Here is a 24,854-nt window from a genome sequence, read left to right on the forward strand (position 1 = left end):
TGAAGTGTTTAAGTGCCTCACCAAATCACTTCATTCAATTATATTTAGATTTGTTTTTCTCTGCGGGGAAAATTTGAACTTAATATCAAGATCAATATATATTTAATTAATAGAACCGCAGTGTCATAGATTATTATTTTTTATCCGAGACTTATACACTTTTATTTATTAAACCTCTTGACTAAAATAGATACCAATATCAAATGGTGGCGTGTAATCAGATCGTATACCCTTTCATACTCAACCTTAACTGGGACAATTATATATATCTAGAATTAAGAATATAGGTTTTAATGGTTTCAATATATAAAACGCGCTTTAGAAATGTTATAAAGAGAGTCATTGAATAGAATAAATTTAACAAGGATTAATTTCGTTCTCATATTGATTACTGACATGGGTTGGTTTCAATATTAAACATTGAACATGTTTAACAGACCAACACAACTCTTTATCAATCTGCAATGACATTTAAGCGTTTTTATATTACTAATCTACATGATTCGAACAAAGAACAATATACATAATCAAACAAACAAACCGTAAACTGTAAACTAAATTAGAACAAACACTAAAAAACTGAACTTTATGTTCAATTTTGAATAATCATGTCCTTTTTTATACCATCATCGTCAAGAGATATAATCTTATTTTCGTGGTCAGTTATAGCAATGGAGTCCAAAGAATTGCATTAACTACTTGACCGAAGCGTTTGATCTAATGGCAACAATATTTTCGAAACGTCAATCTCTTTCTGCTGATTCGTTAAATTTAATTATGTGTAACCTTGTACTAAACCGCGCCGTCGTTGAGTGTTTCGTAAATCAAGTCATCTGCAGTTAGTGCAGTTTGTGAAATCGTTCCTTTCTCTTAAAACGCGAAGGACATAACTCTTGAATAGTGGAAGATAAAATTCGCTATTGAGTTGTTTCCCTTTGCTCGAATATATAATTATTTCCGTTACATAGAAAATGATAACGAGACTCACACAACTTATAGCTATCAGTAAATGAATGATCTTAAAAACAAGCGAGTGCCGCAACATCGCCTGACACAACCCCTATATGCTGGAGCGATGCCCGGTTTTCTTGGTCCTCGTCCATTCGGCACGACGGTTTAACTTGTTTGACATATTGCAAGTAAGTTTTCGATTATATTGCTTATCTTAAGTGATAGATCGCTTACCGGGTTAACTGTTTTTGAAACAATCGTGTTGCTACCGAAGTCAATTTCATATCAAAATAGGGAGCAAATGTCTTGTGGTATTTCAGCTTCCCCTTGTTGCGACTGAAATAAAAATGTGCTTTTATTTAATATTCGTATTTTCCTGCATATCAATTTTACATTCAACACGTTTAAAACACAAAAAGGGTTGTGCACGGTAGATTTGAACACCCGGTCGTAGCGTTACTCATCTAGTTAAGCTTGATTTCACGTTGGAGTCTGCTTCTTGTATCAAACATTCGAATATATGAGAGTCCACGAATCAATTTCTCGGACGGAAGACAAAACCTGTACTTCTTTGGTTCGGTGCGGACTTTTACCATTGAACTCGTGTCTCACTGACTGTCCCAATGCGGCAATCACATTATTAAATGATAATGGTATTTTGATGCGTGGTATTTGTATCTTTGTGACTCTCGTTTACATGCGATAGGGCTTTTATCTTGTGTCCCAGGAAAGGGTTTAAATTTTACTTTGCACTTCTTAGCTTTGCCCCAGTAGTTTTTTCATGTTATATATTCATTTGATAACGTTCTGATTTTTTATTCTGCTTAAATGATATCGAATACGGTAAGAAAAAGTCGTAAGGGGATGCCAAACGCTCATCTGTTTTTTTATATCACGAAGGGACGTAACTAAAAAGCTATTGAAGTCAGAGCTTTGTTTACGACGACGAGGTCGTTCCCAAACACACCAAGGGTAGAGGCAAACAGACGGTTCTCCAGTCTGGGATCGAACTCACGGCTCTTTGTGTAAGAAGATGACTTGATTTCATTGGCAACTCTCAACCCCTGATCATTGATGTAATAGCCCGGTTATATGCATTTGAAAAAGCATGAGAACCACAGTGACAAACAATGCAGCTAAAAACTTACTGTGATCTTGATCAGAAGCCAAAGCTAGACATCCAAGACAAACATACAAACAAGACAACAAACACTGTTGTCGTGAATAATAAAATACTAGGAGAGCAATAAACATTAAGTAACTTTTTAATTAATTGCAATATTACTTCATGGGCCATTGAAACTTTCATGTAGATATCAACATAATTGATGTTGTTGTTTTTTATTCAAAATAGAGCATAGAGCTAAAGGTAATGATCCATTACAAAATATATTATTTCATATGATTGATTTTAAATCGAATCATGTACATGTACTACGTAACCTATTGTCATACAAAAAGAGATCAGATTAGCATAATTCAGTAGATCTTTAGCAACAACAACAAAAACACGTTTGAACACTAGCATACCATTTTTACATTTATGATAAAATACTGCAATGTCAGCGCTCATATTCACTTACGGTTAGATTCGGACTCAGAAATAATTTAATTCAAGAAACTGTCATTAAAATCGTATTTTTTGCCAGACAAGAAACACCAAAAAAACAGAAATGATAACATAAGTAATATGTAACATATACAGCAATTGTAATCATCAATAAAAATAATATATATAGTTACTTTACAATAAAATCAAGATTTGTATCTATGACTCTTTCGTATCAAATGATTTGAACACATACAGTCTAACTGATCATAAGATCAATATTACAATATAGTTAGAGAAAATACATTTTAGGGCGATCAAGAAAAAATGTTTAATGTCGTAAAGAATATTAGAATAATGGTTAATGGAAACAGAAAAATGGAATATCATGTTATTTTCATTAAAGCCGATTTTACTCGTTTGTCATCAAAATTACAGTGTATGAGTGTAAGTTATTTCGGTTTACGATTCATATACGACTACCTTAATAATACAGTTATTTTAAGATGGTACAATGGTAGACATTTAATGATATAATGACATGCATTGCTTTAAGATTGCAGACAAACCTAGTAGCATCAAACTTACAACTACGAACGAATATACACTAACTAATTAAACAGTTTAATCAATAGCATTAAATAAATAAACAATACTTATTTATCAATACGAAAGCATTTGGGTTCATAATTATTACAGAGCTAAATCACTGTGACCTAGTAATCGCAATAAATACAAAAAGTTTAATAATGTCATATATTTCTTTATAATTGAGAAAATCCAGTTATTTAGATAAGTAGATCCATTAATTTAACCATGCTAGATATTCTTATCTTGCCAACGGGCGAAGATAAAATGCCCGTATGGAACTCCTTTTTATGGTCACAACATTGTAATTACCTCCCTTGTTAAAGACTGTCGTCAGTAGCATCAAGAAAATCTTGTCTTATGGTAATATTTAGAACGCTAATTAATTATTTCTCGCTTCAAATGTCACCATAAAACAGTTTTCAAGCACCATTCAAGAAGTAATGCTTCATTCTCCTTAGAACTATTTAAAAATACCGATTTGACTATTAACATTAACTGGATCATTGCGCGCATATCCATGACAACCACGTGCTATCGCATATCCATACGCAATTATTTTCACTAAGCACAAAGAGTTTCAGCAAAAAATACATTTTTACTTAATTTTGTTTAACTGAGGTGGGAGAAAAAGCATCTACCATAGCCGCTTGTGTAAGATAGGTTCATCCCGACCCACGAGCAGGGTGTTTTGCGGAAACTCGGTAAACCTCGTTTCCGCAAAACACACTACGCTCGGGTCGGAATGAACCTATCTTACATTCTCGGCCATGGAAAATACTTATAATCTTTTATCTGAAGTTAACAGCAATATGCAGTAAACATTAATAATAAATGTAAAATGAATAGTTGGTTGAACTAAATTATTCATCAAAATATGAACAACAGCAAGAGGAAGTTAGCATTCATCATTAAGTTTGCATCAACCATCAATTAACAAATGTTTAAACCATGTGTTACATTTCAAACTCTCGTCCAGATTTCATGGATTGTTTTCGCGATCTTCCGAATCTTCTCCAAAAAGAGAAAATGTTGCTTTATGATGTTCAGATAGAACAGCAAAGCCAAGGTGTAGAGGTGTTGCAATGTACTTCCGGCCTTCGGCTTTCTCAAAGGTCTCTCCCATAAACGTTCCGACTGCTTGAAGAGTTTGAGGTGATTCACTTCTATGTTTCTCTTTGAGGATCATGGCACCGCTATTACCTGGCTGCCAATTCCCCGAAGTATCGTTTATATATATGTGATTACTTCCACCTTCATGTAACAATCCGAGTTCTTGAATTTGCCCGATGCCTGGTTGAGACTCGGCGCCCCAAAAGTGTACTCTTTCGTACAAACTGTTAGCCAACTCTGTTTCTGTCAAGGGGACTGCGTAAAGTCGTTTCTCTTTTTCATCTCTGAACTTCTTATCACAATGACATTCTTTGCATGGATGTATTTTGGCAATGGCAACGTCCGCCTTAAGATCTCCCTTTGGCTTAGGACAGATATCTCCAACAGTTTCATTTTGCATCTTTAACGCTGTTGAGAATGTTTTTGATTTAGAGTCAGGATCCTCGGCTACGTGGTTTGAAAGGATTGCAACAAGTACGTTCGAATTGGAAACACTCATCTTTGCAAATCCGCTAAGTGTACCTATTCTGTCTTTAACATGAACTTTATCGCCACTTTTATACTTGTAATCGGCGTATTTGGTGACTGTTACAAATGCTATCCGATATTGTTTCTCAGAAAGCTTACAATCATTCAAAATGTTCTTTATTTTCCGCACATGAAGTTCTTTTTCTTCTTCTCTTCCCGTCTCAATTAAATTTATAATCATGTGGTCTGTTCTCGGTACACAATCAAACACAAACGGCAGTTCCTGAAATTTCTTCATTGCCTGAAAATTAGGATACACTAAATATTCAAATGTCAAGAACAATAAATTAAAATTTAAAACTGCACAATGAATCATGCAATATAACTATTAGATTATACTGTGCTTTCAGTTACTAAAAAAATTGTCAAGCGTATGTTTATGCCCAAAATGTACTTTGTACACATACTGGAGTAAAGTTAGATATGAGAATCCTTGTGCTGTCTTTATCATCAAGATCTCGCCCATACTTTTCCAGCCACGAGGGTATTTCTATCTTGAATCTTCTAAACAACGTCAATGCTTCTTTTATCATTTCTTGTTCTCTCCTATCTGGAAATTTAGTTTGTACAAATATATGCGAAATTACAAAAACACAATGGATTGTAATACTGTGTTAAATTTGAAAAGCAAGTTATAATAAGCATAAACCTTGTAACTTGATTTTGAGAAGCTACAGAATTTAATTTAAAAAAGGTATTTTCAATTTTAAAAGTCACAGCACTTTTATATATTGCATCGTACGATGCGAAAACAACAACAACAACAACAACTCAGTTTGTAGGTGAAGTGTTACGTGGACATGTATGTTAATAAACAATAGTTTAAACTGCCCTGCCAAATAAAACTAACAACACTATGTGTTTATATGTATGTAAAGTTCAGTGTACAAATGTCCACAATTGGGCTCAGTAATGTAAATATTATAATTAACTATCATAAAGTCGAATGTGAACGATACCTGTGACGTCTTTTTGCTCAAAATACAGATTCAGGTTTGCCTCGTAAATCTTAAAAATGAATCTTTCAAAAAGCTCGTCAACATCAGCTCTAAGAGTACTGATATTTGAACATCTTCGCAAAAAGCCCCAGCTCGTTTGATCTGTGCATGGTTCATCCAATGGATTCCTATCACTAACTACTGCAACGCATACATTTTTCCTTTTTCTTTCGTGGCCAGTGATCCGAGTGCATAAACTTTCAAGGTGTTCTTGATCAGACGACGAAACAATAAAAAAGACAAGCGAACCAACAGTACGTACGTCTGAAACAGCCTTTTGTTCTATACGACAGGAATTATCAAGCAATGTCTCGAGATATTCCCTTTTGGATGCAAAGAACGTAAATTTTCCATTGTAAACCTGTTCCGCGCAAGACCATTTTGCGAGTGCCATTTGAACTCTCCTCATGCAATATTCATATGCTTGCTGGTCTTCTGTGTGACATGTACAATGAAAAAGCAATTGTTCGCCTGAAAAATATCCTTTGGTGTTATTGATCTTCTAATAAATACAATAGTAGAATTAATTATAATGAAAGTCACTGCAAATAAAATCCATCCAGAAAGAAATGAGGTAACAGCACGTAAATTTGCATAAAAAAGAAAAAAAACGTTTTTAAAATAATTCGTCGATGTTGCTTTGCTCAAAAATGGATTTTTCTTTCAGACTAAATATACAAACTTAGGATCTAAATGTAACAGCTTACTTTCCCATTGCGTTTCTAAATTAATCGTAGCAGAGCTGGATCTTGACCTTAAGGAAGGATACCTTTTGAACCTTCCTACTTCTGATGTGAGTTTGCTTTGAGGCTGTACAATAAGTGAATATTCAATTCCACAGTTACAATTCAGCTTTCCTTTCTGAATCTGAAGATAATAAAATAACATGATTTATAACATATCATTATCGTTTAAACCACTACAAAAATAATTCGCAATATACTGAAACACACTACCGCACCGTTAATGATTAAACAAAATATTATCATTTTCAATACAAGTCAGGCAACAACCAGCGATCGACAGGTAATGTATACGCATTGGCTTAACTTTCTAAAACATGAATTTACCAATAATTCGAATATAAAGGAAGTTTCACTGAGTAATTTTCCATAGATGTAATAAACAGTTTAACCAATGTCAAATGCCTTTTGTAAACCAAACGAATGAAAAACTCCAAATGTCCATATCCAAAATTCAGCCATTGAATGAAGTATTTATTTGTTTACTTCAGGTTGTTGCCTGGCCATTTAATCCAAAAATATTATTATTCATTCGTTGTATGTTGAGAATGATTTATTAAACAGAAATATTATGCAAACATTTTGTTAGGGTTAGGGTAATCCTATCGTAAACTAATGATCAATGCCAATAAGAAACACAAATGGCAAATGCTAATAAGACACACACAATAATTTGGTTGATTTTCGTATCAATTAATTACATTTTTGACAAAAAATAATATTCAATTGAATGCTGTTTTTTCTTGTATTAACAATTTTAGGTATGTTAAGGAGTTTAGCAATTTAGAATTCAATCAGAGTTAAACATCTTAAAACGCCATCAAATTATTACGATACCTGTGTGAATTAAGTCCAAAGTCGTCTAATAAAGTTATTTACGCTTACAAGAACAGAAATTCGTCAACATGTATGCGTAAACACGATTCATTTGGACTCATGCAACATAAATTTATCGTCGATCTATGACGTTTACCACGCGCATGCGCGGTAATGTTGTTGTTGTTTTGTTTGCAAAGTTTTGGTGGCAGCATATGTGTAGAAAATTAAACAAAGGATGTAAATAGAGTGCACGGCTTTGGACTTCCAATTTATAGGTATCGTGATAGTTTTATGGTGTTTTTAAGGCACATGTGATGATTGAATGACGCTGTTGCGCTTTTTTTATCATTACAGTCTAAATATCTTGGGTGATATTTGCGGTAGCTCCATGTTTGCTTAAGATGGTGTACGCCTTTCAGCATTAACCGGGGCCAAACTGGAATTAAACTTCGGTTTATGCGTACACTTAAAGAGTCAAATAATTATCAAAGTTAAGCCTACGTGTATTGGGTTTTGAGGAGATTTGACATAGTTATGACTTCTGGAATATGGCCTGTTGCTAATTTTATAGAATAGATAATATAAAAAATGAAGTTCTAACTAATTAGTATTAGTTATAGTGACAACATGAATTCTTATAAACCTATTTACAATTTTAACTTATTTGTAGTTGATAATTGGGGTGGGCGGTGGATCGTGGCATAGCCACTCACCCTGCTCGCGTGGTAATATGCAGTGAAATGTTTTTTCAAGTAATATGGATTTGAATCAAAAAAGTTGTTTTAGTTCATATCAATACTAATTGTTTGCAGATTTTATATATATATTTAGCTATTTACAGATAACAACGGAATTTTGTCGTGAACGGTGTTGATATCATAAACAATTAACGATAGTCGATACTATTACATGAATGTGTCATATTACAGAATGCTTAAATTATTATTGAATAAAGCTTATGTATAATAGTTATTAATATAGATATTGCTGGTGATGCTGTACACCGAGAAAGCTGCATTAGATACTTAGGTGCCTTTCTTGACGAAACCTTATCCTTTAAGGAACACGCGAAGCGTAAATGCCGCACTGCAGTGTTGAACTTTTTCAGGGTGAAGTGTATACGAAAATATTTAACCAGAGCTGCAACCGAAATCCTTTTACTTTCACTTGTTATCTCTCATTTGGACTACTGTAACCTTATATTGTATGGTATTTCTGAGATAGAGTTAACCAAAATGCAGCGCATCCAAAATATGTGCGCAAAATTAATTCTTAACCGAGGCAATTATGACGGGGCCAAGCAAGCTCTCTTTGATCTGCACTGGCTGCCAATAAAGGCTAGAATCAACTTCAAGATATTGACAGTTATGTTCAACTGTGGCACTGGTAGGGCTCCTGCTTATTTGACTGAGTTATTGTCTGAGAGTGTAAGTCGTAGACGAGGATTAAGATCAGCTAGTGACCCTGGTATCAAGTATGATGTACCATTTAACAAGAGAACAAGGTTTAACGATAGAAGTTTTTGCACAATCGGACCAAAACTATGGAATAGTCTGCCACTGTATATCAAGCAGTCAGTGTCTATAGATGTGTTCAAGAAAAACCTCAAAACTCACTATTTTACACAGTTTATGACTTGTTTTAAAACCGACTCCGATAAGAAATGTCTGATATTATATTTGATTTTTTAGAGTCTTAGAGTTTGTTTATTTTTCATTTTTTTTCGGTTGCTTTGACCAATTATGTTTTTAATTCATGTACATATATTACTACTTTAGTCAATTGCATCTAATGAATGTTGCAAGTTTTAATATCTTATTGTTTAACTGCTTTATATTGTCTTATATCAAAATATGTTCAAATATTATGTTGGATATATAGAGTATGGATGTATTGTACAACGCCATTGAATATTATGTATAAAAATAGGCGTTTAATCAAATAAACACGTTTAACGTTTAATGTTTAATGTTTAGTTATGGAAAAGAAGGAAGATAAAGGAGTAGACCTCAGAGATAAAATTTGACATTTAAACAATTGTGTTTTTGGCCTGGTAACCAACTTATGTAATCATGTTTTCTTATCATTAAAAATATGTTAATACCGTAAAATAACAATAGACGTTTTCAGACAAAACAACATCAGCAATAAATTATTATTGCAACATTAAAGCCAATTTAGAATTAACAATTAGATAGTTTATAGGCGACAACAGCTTGTTGGGCGGAAACTAGTATTGAAGTATGAATACACTATCTACTAATAGCTCCTTTCTCCTCTCAATAGTTCGTGTTCGAATCATAATGAGGCTACTGCCAATTCTTCAAGAGCCCAGATACTTGTTTTCGATATGGAAGTCATAGATTTTTACCAACTTCGAACTTTGATTAAAGTACAAGTGCACATGAAGCATTTACAACAAGTCGAAGCATGGCATGCAGAGTCATACATACCATTTCGAGCCGTCTCAATGCGTCAATGGCCAAAGGGTCGTCAACTAGATACTTTCCATCCTTCAAAAGCCTGCGCAGACATCTGAACAAACAATGTAACTGCCTTTTGCTTATTTTAACGGCTACGGAATGTTGAACTTCACGCACAATCGTAATCGTCTGTTGAATAAACAGTGATAATTGGATATTAAGATATTTTCATTTGATAGATATTATAAAACAATGAAATAATTTGAAGATTCATACCTTAACTGAGACTGCTGACATATTAAAACGCTTTTCATTAGATATTTTGTGTGTCAGATCGAAGTAGATAACCGCCAATGAGCTTGCGCTCATAGTTTCTACATTGAGGAGAGTTAAAATTTTACAATACGGTGTAATGTTTCAGGCAACTATCAGACTTATCTTTCCAACTGTTATCAACAATAGTTTGATTTTGGCGGAATATATGAATTTGCTATTTAATATTTGTTTTGGACATTTTAAAAGATCGCAAAATCTACATTTAATGGAAATAATTTAGCCTTAAATAATTTAAAATGTATATAAGTTCTTCTTACCAGTACTTAGGGTACATTTAAAATCTATCAGGACAATTTATATTTTATTGATCAATGAGTGAGGTGCATTTTAACTAAAAGATGCACTATACTCCCTAATTAGAATTACAAAAATTAATAGGTTTGTTTTAATATACCAGAAAGGATGAAAAAATATCAAGAACAATAATTTTTATGAAAGAAACAGTGATTAATTTGAAAGAAATGTGCAGAAAACACGGTATTGCTACCTTATGTGACTAAAGTAGATCACAGTAAACATTTAAGCATTCACCAATTATTTATAAAAATGCGTTTTCAGCTATTAAATACACGATAACAATCTTGTTAGCAGTAATTAGTATTTTCCATAAATGCATAATTGAGTAAGTTGATAAGGTTTATCACTCAAAATTTGTATTCATTGATTTTGAATAAGAGTGTCACTTTTATGGCCAAACCGTCTATACGATTTATATCAGAGGCATTTTCAATATCGCACACATTTAATGGACAGAAATATAAATATAACAGCATTCTTACAGCAAACAAAGATACCCTGAAACATCTACGTGAAAGGATTACCTGACTCAGGATGTTGTTACTTCTAGTGACGTCGAATGAGAAATAGTCTTGACAATGTTTGCAGTTCCTAAGGATATGAAGAAGACTTAAGCAATCGGTGCCATCTGCCCTTTGAGTATTTTTATCTTTCCATGGCGGAATGAAACATTTTGCAATCGCAATTGCATTTGAGGACCATAATTTTGGATCGGTCGTTAGCCAGTTGGGTTTTCCTGATCGGTGACTTTTTACAATCTGAGTTTTGAAATACTCAATGGAGTTGCTACAATTTTGGCATGCTCTCCTTTGGCGTTCCGATGTATTATAGTCTCTACATAGAGTTTCATAACATAAAGTCTTTGTTGGACATTGACCTAAGTTCTGTGTCTCGCACGATACACACGGAGAACCTTTGTGTTCTGCTTCATTTAGCCACAGTAACCGTAATGTCTCGAATTTCCTTTTTACAATGTTGCAAATTGGTTCGTTTATAGTTTGCAGTGCAAGAAGCGCCTGTAGCGACCTTTGGTTTTCACGAAACTTCCTTCCAGGTCTCAGCATTTTCAGTAACAGATTAATGAAAATGGATTCCTGTAAACAAAATTTCTTAATTATGAGTTGTTCGATAAAAAGTAGCAATGTTGTCATAGCCTCGGTGCCTTCATCGTTTACTTCTTAGCAATCTTTCTTTTTCATAAGAATAAGAATACAAATTTTACATTGAATGTATTTGGAAAAGATATAATATAATATGATATGCAAATGAAGGGCCATGTTGGCCGTCTGTATTTGTTCTCGACTGGTGCAGTCCTTTTTATCTTTGTATGCTCAAAATAGCACATGCACTTTGCGCACTGCTGATATTGAAATAGGTTGGGGTAGGGGGAGGGAGGGTAAAATTGTGTGTAAGACGAGAAACATATTAAACGTATAAATAGAAACTTACCTAGATTATGTTGGAAATTCATGAAGTATAAAGCAGTGTTTACCAATCTAAACCTCGTATAAAACCACCTTCTTTCTTTTTGCCTATTGAATTAAATGTAATATAATTAGAGCAGTTGTTAACCACTTACAGTAATTGTATTATCAAAACAGAACAGAACATACAGTTTATTCGACTTATACTAGAGTACATCGTCGTACATATCTTGCCTGATGAGCGTGACATATCAAATAACAAAATACTTGTCATAAAAACTACGCAGTAAACATTTGTTATTATACATATGACACCTCAGGCAAACGGTTTAAAAAGCATCGATTGCATACTTGAGCTGATTCTACATTCAATGCTTTATGATTGTGCTGATTTGAATCAGGTGCAGGTATGTATTCAGGTATTGAAAAGCCAGCGATCCAAATTAAGATAAAACTATGTGCACAGCTTTTCAGATATGATGTATTTTTCCATTTATGTAAGCAAGTTACTCATCAATGGTGGCACATTAGTAGTAGTAGTAGTAGTAGTAGTAGTAGTAGTAGTAGTAGTAGTAGTAGTAGTAGTAGTAGTAGTAGTAGTAGTAGTAGTAGTAGTAGTAGTGGTGGTAGTGGTAGTGGTAGTGGTAGTGGTAGTAGTAGTAGTAGAAGTAGTAGTCAGCAGCAGCAGCAGTAGTAGTAGTAGTAGTAGTAATATCATCATTATAACGCTTATCGTTCAAACAATCAATCTTGATTTTTTTATTCATTTGTTTATTTATGTATTTGCAGCAATACACCAATCAATTCATTGGTATATATTTTCACTCAATTTTTTCATCTGACTACTGACAAAATAATAGATCTTCTGATTACATTATTGATTGATTGAGCGATTGTTTGCGCTTTTTAGAGATACAAATATGCCGACTGATTTATTTGATTGTTTTTACAAATCATATATTCAAATAGAAATATATATAAGTCTTTAGTTTAACTATTGGTAGTCAACTTTTGAATTATTCAACAAGGAAGTATACATACCTGAATAATAGCAGAGTGTTAAACTATATATCCCACACTCCAAAATGATAGCTTACAGTGTCACTGAGAGATAATAATGTAAAATAAAATCACGTATGAACCTTATAAGCAGAGTTTTGACTAGAGTTATTGGACAGGGTAGAAAAGTTCGATAAACCAGTGACAGCTTTACAAACATATGAAAGAGGATTGCTTTTAAAGTTATTAATACTGTGCGTGTGGTTATTAGGGTTATTGATTGACGATTGATTAGCGATACGGTCGGGCACTTCAGATATCTAAATATACCAAGGTCTCAACGATTGCGGGATTAATGTTCAGATGTTTTTAAAGTAGTCCTGATGTCGAGTGTAGCTAAGTGATGCCACTGTTAAAATAGGCTTGAATAATAACTAACAACTCTAGTTCGTATTCTGTATTATAGTGTACAGGTAAAGACACAGCCTGCCGATAGACAATACCAGCCATATGTACAATAAAATATATAAAAAATACAATGTAAAAACACAAAAGTCAAATTCTTGCTAAATGTGCTGGTGTGAGCTCTGCACTGTCAACACATCACACGTAAAAAGGATGTTGTGATCAAATGCAACAATTGTCACTTTGAACGTCAGTGTACACAAAGACTTCAAAGGACAGTTAACAGGTTCAATACAAAGAATTTAAACGTAAAACAATCGAATCATATATGGACGAATGGGCAAAGAAAAAAAAACAATCGGATATGAGCCACTAATAAATACACTGAATATTTTTTTAAATTATTAAAATAATATTTATATAGATGGCCAACTATATGTTTAAGATTCTCGAATGACATCAAAACGTCCATAACAGAAACGGTCAAATCCCACCCGGTTACACAAAGACATGTACGTTTAATTTCAGTTAAAAATCAAGCTCACTATATACCGGTGAATATTTCTTGATGTGACGACAGCCGAAATAAATCCTACACAGATGGTATATACCAGAAAACGTTCATGGATATTTTAGACACTTAATAAATTCAAATGGTTCTCAATAAAAGTCATGGAAACACTGACACAAATTTCTTTAAACGTGGGCTGTTAATGATAGATACACACTTTGAAGTTAAAATCCATACAACACTTCGTAACCCAAGGAAATCAACTTTTTCACTCTTGAACATCATCATCTAGCAAGTCTTTCAGAATATAAAGAATGCCTGCATCCTTATATGCAAGGCACAAAATAGTGATTATAGATTTGTTCAGATGCAGCAATGCGAAACTATTTTAAAAAATAGTTCATACTCTTTTCTTAACTTAAATAGATTGGCAACAGTCTTGTGGTCTGGAGCAAATATCAACATGTCTTCACTGTCTGTCGTCACTAAAATGTTAACGAGCACTCCTTTCAGTTTTTTGATGTAATCATCTCTTCCGGTTGTGGATGTTTAGTAAAACAAAGAGCTTGAGCTCCATTCTGCTTAAACCCAAAATCATGGGTATTTCTTCAATATGGTGTAAATCTCTTTCTACCACATCATCTCCATTTTCAGATGTGTTATCATCGTCATATTCACTTTGAACTTGTAATATGAACGAGTCCTAAAGAGTATCTTTTCAATATATATTAGTATCATCCGCCGGTAAATCTATTATACTTATATCTAACTACATTGACTGAATGGATACTTTCTGGAAACAAGTCATCTCTTATATAACTCTGAATAATTCAGCGGCTATTGGAAGAACTTAGTTTTATTTATATTGCAATAAAATGTACTTTCAAATGGTATGTTTTATAATTTATGATTCTAATACCGTAATAATATATAGTTCGTCTTTTGCATCCACATGAGTAATTGTTTCTGCTCGCAGTCAGGATGGTACCAATGTACAACAATATCCAAATCCATCGTCAATGGCATTGTGCACTATTTCCTATTGCGATTGTCTCAAGGGTCAGGGTCAGCTCGCGCATTCAGCAGTACAAGAGTATGCATCATATGCATCAAACACAGTCTCGTATGCATACAAGATCATGCTTTTGTCTTGCGACACTTTTATACGAAAGCGGGTACTTTTGCAGATAAGTGTTAAAATGTAGGTTGTTGTTGTTTTACCATGAACAAGCCCCTATAGCTCTTCTTTAGCTGTGTTCATGCTCAACGTTATACCACGAAAACTTTTTCACATAAAATTATTTGCACTTGACTGACAATTCATGGTAAGTTCTTGTGTATTGAGACGCTGAATGACTCCCAAGTACATCTTGAGTGTGAATATAAAAATACCATCATACTGACTATAAAGTCTGGCATATTTTAGACAAGTCTATCTAGAATCAATGTTTTAATGTAAATATCATGAATATAAACTTACTGAGTGAAACTGCATTTTTTCTTGAATAGCGAGTGAAAGAGGAACAATAACCATCCAGTGAATATGACAAAGTGTTATATTCGAATCATAGTGGTTTGTTCATTCATATGAGTTACCCTCTACAAACTTTAGGATTTGTGTTTGGTTTTTCATATATTAATATATGTTACCAATAGTTTCCATTGTATGGTATGCAAGTCGATCTTGGTATTTAGAGGTCCGCAAAATTCAAGCACACATCCTTGCATTATTTCGTTTTACATTGCGAAGTCTGTCTCATCATCATTGTGCTTTTGCATTAGTCTAGCTTTGTTGTTTTGCTTTTTAAATTATTTCTTCATGCATTTCAGTGATCTCACAATAACCAGAACTTTTATATCTCAATATGCAAGATATTCTATTCTGTTCATGTGGTGCTGCCCCTACACCGAGCCATGCCTGTTCATGCGTTTTCCAACCAGATTAACACCAGATTGTTCCATCTTCAACATCATTTACATCCCTTTAATCACTTTCCTGGATATCCATAATATTATTTTCCGATATGCTTACCTCTGATGCGATGAGTGTATATGTACAGTCTGGCGATGAGTGTACATGTACAGTCTGGCACACCCTATAGTGTTGAACTGCTTGACTGCGCTGGAATAATAAAAATCATTATATTTGTGTGTATTATTTTTAGGATTTATAGCCCACAACCAACGCAGTTGTTTACTCCATTCCGGTGCGCTGACAGTATAAATAAAGTACCTTCCTTTAAATGATTGAGCGGCTTCGTCCCAATATTGCACTATGAGTGTGTACACAGTAAATTTGGGAAAAGTGTTTGTAGGATTCCAAGACGTATATTCATGGTTATTTTTACAGAAGGCGTATATTCATTTCTTAAAGCAAAAATGCTTTGCCGTTTGTTTGGTTGCAGTATTTGAATTGATTAAACCTGCGGACTAAAAAAATACCAAAAATAGCGTGTGGCTGTATTCAGTTCGTATACCTTTTGTTACTCAACCTTGCAATTTGAAAATGGATTGTCTTTTTAACTTTTAACTTAAACATGGCGTGCAAGAGTATATTAAGTATAAACAAAAATTGTTAAACGTGCAATATAATATGAGATAAAACCTGATGACAGCAACGATAAATATCCTTTTCAGTTGTATATTCTTCAAAGACGGCAGCAAGGTAATTGATGTCGGCAAATGTAAACATTCAATTACGTCTTGTGTGTTATCGATCCTACTGATAAAACATATTTAAATAAGATTTGTTTTGTCACATTGATCACTTCCGATGGTTGGTTTACGCTAAGATAAAAAATCGCATGTTTACTGAATGATTCAACTCTACATCATTTGTTAATTACACATGTTTGTATTTAAATTGCGTTTAACCGAGATAAATCTACAAAAAAAAAACTCTTAAGGCAAACACTACAAAACTGATAAATAACGTTCATCTTTATTCCTGGGGTTAGCCCATCCACTTTGATATTCATCATCGTCAAATGTTAAAAAAAATTGTTTCGATTTGTTATATCATGTGTGTCAGTAAAATGCCGTTTTCTACTTGAGCGATGCCTGTCCCAAAGTCTTGGCTCTAAGGGAAGCAATACTCTAGAAACGAACGTCTTCCTGCTCTCCGGTAGGGACAGAACTCTTGAATGGTGCAAAAAGATTTTTTTTCCTTTCTATAAATACAAATGTTCGTTGTTCATTTAAAATACATGTTAACATCATACCACGCAGAAATATGCGCTAAGAACATTTATGATTCACGTATGCGGTGAGGAGATGAGGTGCTTCAAATGTCGTGACTATTGTTACATTTGTAGCAAAAGAATTTGTAACATTTGTTTGAACATCATATATTTTCCAACGACTGTGACGAAAGATATGATAAATTATATTAAGTCATTCTCGTTGGCACGATGTCGCGCGGGAGTGTGGTCTTGTGTTGTGGGGAAAACCGGAGTTCCGGGAGGAACCCACTCGTCCGGAAAACCAAACTCACATGCGCCGAGGCCGGGAATCGAACCCGGTTTGCCTTGATAAGAAGCGAGTGTGCTAACCACTGCGCAAATCGGACAATCTACATTTGTAACAAGACAGTTACGTTTTCACGTAGAATTACTTTGTCACGAGAGGTGTTGCATTTGACATTTGATTTTTACATTTCCATAAGGTAAAAGACATGGGTTCATTCACAGACGCTAACGGACATTCACAGACGCCTTACTTCTTTACTTTCAACGTTCTCAAAAAGGAAAGTGTGTGATCGAGTACTCTTAAACCAGCCCTTCGTTCAGTAAACATGTGTGCAGCGAACGTTTTCCGTTTGGTTCCCCGCTTGCATTGTATGCGCTGCGTTGCAACAGGGATACAAAACAAAAGATTTGCTTGCTTTTTGTAAACACTCGCCTTACTGAACACGCTGCAGTTTTAACCCCAGTGAACACTTGTTTCGCTGTCTGTTCCAAGGTAGTTGCCCCAACAATGTATTGACAAACACATTTGGATGGATGTGTAGCCTGTCTATATATGTCAACATTTGACGAAAAATATATTTAAGATACACAGTTAATACAACAATGGAATTGATAAAATGTATTTAGCTTGATCGTTTATCAGTATATAGCTAGACTATTTCAACTAGAAAATAATAGTTGATGCATTTCATTCCATCAAAATTGTTCCATGGGAAATAATTATGATTGAAAAAGTGCCCTATTTTGTGTGAAGTAACCACCGGATATACCAGGAACAGACAGCTGCTTGCTGATTTGGTAACAATCCACAGAACAACACGGCTTAAAGAAGTGTTTTATTTAAATGTTATTCTGCAAAGTAGGCATATTTTTGAAATAACAGATAATTTAACTAGCATTGAATATGAAGAAGAGTTTTTTTTTCCAAATATCCGCGTTACCGTATTGCAGAATTTGATGATGATGTGCCAACCAGTCAATCAAGTTTATGACGTCCCACTGTTTCAGTTAGTGATGTCAAATTTCTCCAGAATTTAGATACCACATAATAGAAAAAGAAGTAATAAATCTTTAAATTTATAGTTGAATGTATTAATTTAATACGAAATCGACAGTTGGCACTTTATGAAACAATTTAGTGAAATAAAGCATTTTTTCTTACATGAAGCCATTACAAAATGTAGTATAAACAATACATGTTTCGTGCCGTTTTATATAGGATTAGTTATTCACATATTATTTGTTTAGCAACACTTGTCAAATTGACCCTATCCGGCAGAACTACCGATGAGTTATGAACAGCTATTTCAGGATGAATGACGAAAAATTATTTTAATCACATTTTGTAAAAAATAAAAGATAACTACGATTGAACAGTTGTCAAAATCCAACTCGTCAGGTTTTAATATAGACTAAGTGATTATGCTGTATTTTATGACTGATATATTAATAAACTTATAACACTTTTGTCAGTATAAAGCTTGCAAATTCGGATAATTAATTTTAGATATTTATAAATCAGAAAACATTTTGTTGTGACCTTATAGCGGTTATGTTCAGATTCTCTTATTTTTATTTTTAAGAGACATTTATAATTTTAAAAATTGTTTAATGCTTTGTACACAAAAAGTTTCTACCTAAAAATTGGTGTTGTTACGCGTGAAATCGGTTTCTCTATTATAAAGAGCATATAACAAGTATTTTGCAGTATATTGTGTGTATCATAAAATGTATATATGCCCTATACTCTTCATAAAAGTATGTAAATAGTATAACCATAATATTATTAATTACATTGTTTACGATGGATACCAGTTTCATACCAGACATTTTAAAAGAGTAAAAGAAACCATTAACATTATGTAGGGACGTATATCATTTGTTTTATTCTGGACATAAATCAAAATGATATTGCAGCGTTATTTTAAGAGCGATAAACTGAAAGCGAAAAAGTCGATGGCGAAAAAACGACACAAATTAAATATTTGTGACGGATATACAATACCGCGTATTCGCCTTTTTGTCAAGGAGGGGAATAAAATACGTCGCATAGCCTCTCTGACATGTTTAACTTCGCTTATTGCGGCATAGAATTGGTAAAAATGAATGTATACCCCCTTTTACTTTACCCTCGAGTAAGAAGGTATTTGCGCCCGTGGAATCCCCAAAATAATTATTCTTTAGCAAAACTCTCATTTTCTGTAAAATATGTACTCCCCATATAAAATAATGACTCTCAACGAGTCGATAAAATAGTATCTCCGTTCGTTCAGAAGTAGTAGTGTAGCTTGATCAACTTGACAAAATCAATGCATGACTAATTTCTAACTGTTCTAACATTTGCTTAAACTCGTAATGTAAAAGCTTTAATGCAACACGTAACAAAAGATTTGGATTTCATAATGTTTTAAGTTTGAATCTATAGATGTATAAGGTATCTTTTTATTCATATCATAGCTCACTATATTAAAACAAATAAGCAAATTTTAAATGTAGTTCTCAGTGTACAAAATTGCATAATAATTATTCATTGTTTCAAAACAACATGTTGTTTTTGTCATGTATATATTGATTTGGGGAAAGAGAGAGAGGGATGGGGAAAATGCTAGGGGACGGGAGACAGGGAGATGAAAGGGGGAATGAAAGGGGGAGAGAGAGACATTGGACGGAAAGGAAGAGAGAGAGAGAGAGAGAGAGAGAGAGAGAGAGAGAGAGAGAGAGAGAGAGAGAGAGAGCCAAAGAGAAAGAGGGAGAGAGACAGAAAAGGACGGAATGATAGAGGGAGACATATAGAGTGGAAAGGAAGAAGGAGCAGGAGAGAGAGTAATTGAGAAGGAGATAGAGTGAAAGGGGAAGGAAGGGTCGGAGGGACGGACGGAGAGAGAACTATATAATGTGCATTGAGACTGTATACATTGGTACTCAACTATCAAATGTTCTATATTTGTTAATCAACTTTATCTTGAATATACTGCAAATTTCGCTACTTTATTGTTCGACTTATACATTCTGGTTTATGTTTTGCATTTAAGCACATATAAATCAATCACACAGCAACTACGTAATGAATTGCATTGAAACTTTTTGCAATCGAGTAGGATAACTCTTTCTTGCATATAACGCAAATTATTGCCCTATATATTTATATATATATAAGTTTTTGCATGTAAGCAGGCATAAGTCAATATTTCAGCAACTTATTGATGTATTGCAATGGAACTTTGAACAAGGCTTCTCCACCATCCATCATACTTAATTGATTAAGATAGATTACTATAGCATGCATAAAATGCAAATTATGGCTGTTAAATACTTTACTTAATATGTATCCTGGTTTAAGTTTTACATGTAATCGTATTTCACAATGTGTTGCTAACACTGCCACTGCTACTGCTACTACTGCTACTGCTACTGCAACTTATGTTGCAGGTCTAAACTCAAATATCGCAGTTTAGGATTTAGACTTATGACTGTGTTTTGTTTATCTGTTGTATTTCTTCAATAAAACATGCTATTTTCACAAAAATTGGCCTCTGGACACAGGAACAAATCTGAACAAACGCCCTAAAACCTATGACATATCAACGCACCTGCAAGACTTTTGTATATTCGATTCAAGCATTACAATTCCTCAATTTTTAGCACCGAGGTTGAAATACATGATGTTGTTTTATAAGACATGCCTCTGTTGTGCAATTTAACGAATTTGGCTTATGCATATATTCTTTGTGAAACAGATTTAAAAATGCAACTAGAATTGATCATTTTCCTCAGTGGTAGCAGTAAACTATTACATATTGGTACATAGACCGCCTTTTTATGTGAGCAACACATTTTAGACACATAATTTAGGCTAGTAAAACACATCGTCGTCTTAATATGAACTGGAATCTCTACAAGTACGATACATCCCGTAACTATTTTAGCGCCATGTTGTATGGCGCAGGGATCAGCATTGCAATTAAAGCGACCGTCGCCGATGAATAAAATACTGAATAAAATAAAATCATAGCCTTATGTACCTTAGAGATACGAAGATATAGGTATTCTTTGGATGTGCAAGTTATTTACACTTATAGCAGCAAGTGATTGATATATTTAGCACAAATTTGGTTGTAACACTCGTTACGTCCCCTTTTATCCAGCATAATTATTTCAAGATTCTTAATTTGAAGATCTTAATACTCATTTCTACAACAGTTATATGATAAGCAAAGCAATTTAGAGGATACAATAACAAGCGAACTCAATTTCGTTTCAAATATTTATTGGATGGGAATCTGTCAACTACATTGACTAAGAAGATAATTAATATGTACTCTAATTAAAATAAATCAAACAAAATGAAAAATAAGTAAACATAAAAACATCCGTCTCAAATTTCGTATGCTTTGCAATTTTTGAAGAAGACGATTCCTCGTGTTTAATTTTAGGTCTGGTCGACCAAACAGTTAAACTTTAATCAACTGGGAAGAAAGAAAGCTGGAATTATCTTAAGAATAAAATGTAAAGAAAATTGACGGCGACGGACTTCACAATAACTCAAATTGGACATTTCGTACTATATAAGCTCAACATTTGTAGAACAATTATGATATGATACAAAATTAGGCACTATATTTCATAAAATATGTATACTCGTATAAAACATGTATATCAATGACACGTACAATAAGTATTTTGTAAACATATATCAATAAACAAATAATAAATACACTCGAAAGGGTTTTTGTATCGAAAAGCAAATTTATTTTTGTTGTTTTTCGGTCGATTTGAAGTTATATTGTGAGTATCTTGTAGTTTGAAATCGTTTTACAATATAAATATTTTTGAATCACAAAACCTTTAGGTAGTCTCAATAGCTCACACTGGACATTTCGTGCCATATGAGGTCAACACATGTTGAACGTATATTAACAAGACACATAATATAAAACAAATATCACTATAATGTATAAAATGTATATAAGTAACTAAATTATCACTGTTACTTGCAGTAAATGTTTTGTAAGCATATCAAAGACATAAGCATACGCGTAAGTTAAAAAACAAAAGAAATTGGGGTATCGAAAAGCATTTTTGTCATTGTTCTTTCGTGACTTTGAAGTAACATTACTCAAATGCTTATAAGTAATAATGTTTTTATGTGTTAATTATAAATTGTTTTACGATATAAATATATGTAAACCTCAAAGCCTTTAGATAGCCACAACACTGTTGTACTTCGGTGGATTTGAAGTTATACGGTGTTTATCTAAAAGTTTGAAATCGTTTTACAATATATATGAATCATAAAACCTTTAGGTAGACACAATAGCTCACACTGGACACTCCGTGCTTTATGAGCTCAACCCATGTACAACAAACTGTATCCAACGTCAAATGAAAAGGCACATACTGTTAAAAGAGAATATGGCACTATAATGTAAAAAAAACGCATATATGAAACTAGTTTATCACTGTTACTTGCAGTCACTGTGTTGTAAACACATCATAAACAAATACACAAGTGTAAGTAAAAACAAAATACGAAAAATATGAGCTCAACACATATTCAACGAACTGTATTTAACGTAAACATTGTATTCATTAAATATAAATATCACATGATTATGCAACAGAATATGGCACTTAATTGTATGAATTATCTAAATATAACATGCACATGTACTCAATATTATGTAAACTCATCACAATAATAAATAAAAAAAATACACACACTATAAAAAATACAAGTCATGGCAACGGCATGTAATTATATTTATACTTTTCATCCGAGTTTTTGAAGAGGAATTTTTGATATCGGTATCAGTAATAATATGCTTATCTTTTAGATTGAAACATTTAACAATATGAACATTTTTAAACACTGGACACTTCGTACTATATCAGCTAAACACCTGTACAACAAGCTGTATCTAACGTCAAATAAAAAAAGCGCATAATGTAAAAACGGAAAGTAGCACTTTAATGTATAAAATGTATGTATGCAACTAGCATATCACTGACACTTGCAGTACATGTTTGGTAAACATATTATTAAAAATGACACAAGTGTAATAAAAAACAAAACATATTGTGGTATCGACAAGCATTTGTTTGTATTTTTCTTCCGTGACTTTGAAGTATCAGTACTCTTATCCGTATAATTAATAATGTTTTTTATGTTGTAATTTTAAATAATTTTACGATATGAATATATTTAAACCATAATGCATTTAGGTAGTCACAGCACTTCATACTTGATCAACTTGTCACATGTACACCAAACTGTATCTAACGTTTAAGATAAAAAGCACATAATGTATAACAGAAAAAAGCACTCTAATGTATAAAATGTATGTATGAAACTAGAAAATCACTGACACATGCAGTAAATGTTTTGTAAAAATACCATAAACAAATACACAAGTGTGATTGAAAACGAAACATATTTTGGCATCGACAAGCATTTGTTTTCATTGTCTTTTTCATTGAAAACGTTAAACAGTATGAATATGTATTACTTACATAACCAGATATTTATGATATGTACGACTTCATTTCTTTAAGTACAGAAGAAAACGAAATGGCATTTTCATGATTATGTTAAACATCTTAGAGAATTAGACATCAAACCCACGGAGGTAAGTCAGTATTATTTATAGCACATGAACTATACATTGCATATATAACATTGAATACGAAACACGTACGTCAGCTTATCAGTGCTACTGTCTGCATCAAGTGTAACCGGCAAACTTGTTTGCCAATTTACGCGAAGTTACTCAGAAGATTAAGAAAAAAGTATTGAGCGGCGGTGGTAAGTTAGAAGGTCAATATTAAATTTAATAATATACTCAGATAATAGTCATTTGAAAACGCTTCATTCGTTAAGAATTTATCGTCATAGTATTCTATTACTAAACATAACATGTAAAAAATGTATTAAGTTGACAGTAATAGTTTCTTAAATATATAAGTTAAAGGAATTTGAAATCATGAAATAAATTAGAATGTTCAATTACGAACATATTTGTTTCTTGAACCTATTTATAACTATTTATATATATATATATATATATATATATATATATATATATATATATATATATATATATATATATATATATATATATATATATATATATATATATATATATATATATATATATATATAATGGATAGAATATGATTGTAGCCCACGAGTACTATCCAGGAAAATAGAAAACTGATCTAAACATATTTGACACAAAAAAACAATCGCAAAGAAAATAACTTAAAGTGACACTCTTATTCAAAATCAATACCAACACATGTATAACAAACAACAATTTTGACTGATAAACCATTAACTTAACAATGCATTTATGGAAAATATTAATTTCGGATAAGAAGATGGTAACCGCCGAGTATTCAATAGCCAAAAGCGCAAACATATTCAATGATTCGTGAGTGCTTAAAGATTTTCTGTGATCTACAATAGTCTCATAAGGTAGAAATACCTAGTTTTATGCGCATTTCTTTCAAATTAAACTCGGTATCCTTCATAAGAACTATTGTTTTTGACATTTATTTATCTTTTTTTGGAATATTAAAACAATATTATTAAATGTGGAAAATCGTATTTGGGAATAAGAGTGCATCTTTAATAGAAAAAGAGTCAGACAATTGAAATGGGCGCTGATTCAATGCCCGAATTGGCCAGTTCCGAGAAAGTACTA

At 33.0% G+C, this 24,854-nt stretch overlaps 2 protein-coding genes across 2 annotated transcripts; both read right to left on the reverse strand.

The window, feature by feature from the left end:
• Positions 1-3,972: 3,972 nt before the first annotated feature.
• LOC128209821 (uncharacterized) lies at positions 3,973-5,276 on the reverse strand. The gene is made up of 2 exons (XM_052914054.1): positions 5,137-5,276; positions 3,973-4,970 (listed from the first exon to the last, which is right to left on the reverse strand). Exons 1-2 carry the CDS (start codon positions 5,260-5,262, stop codon positions 4,071-4,073), a joined length of 1,026 nt encoding a protein of 341 aa, XP_052770014.1. The 5' UTR covers positions 5,263-5,276; the 3' UTR covers positions 3,973-4,070.
• Positions 5,277-5,656: 380 nt separating this feature from the next.
• LOC128208669 (uncharacterized) lies at positions 5,657-12,956 on the reverse strand. The gene is made up of 6 exons (XM_052912217.1): positions 12,811-12,956; positions 11,795-11,877; positions 10,870-11,439; positions 9,743-9,901; positions 6,435-6,594; positions 5,657-6,198 (listed from the first exon to the last, which is right to left on the reverse strand). Exons 3-6 carry the CDS (start codon positions 11,407-11,409, stop codon positions 5,657-5,659), a joined length of 1,401 nt encoding a protein of 466 aa, XP_052768177.1. The 5' UTR covers positions 11,410-11,439; positions 11,795-11,877; positions 12,811-12,956.
• Positions 12,957-24,854: the final 11,898 nt, after the last annotated feature.

The sequence above is a fragment of the Mya arenaria genome, chromosome 11, assembly GCF_026914265.1.
Source record: "Mya arenaria isolate MELC-2E11 chromosome 11, ASM2691426v1".
Classification (NCBI taxonomy): Eukaryota; Metazoa; Mollusca; class Bivalvia; order Myida; family Myidae; genus Mya; species Mya arenaria.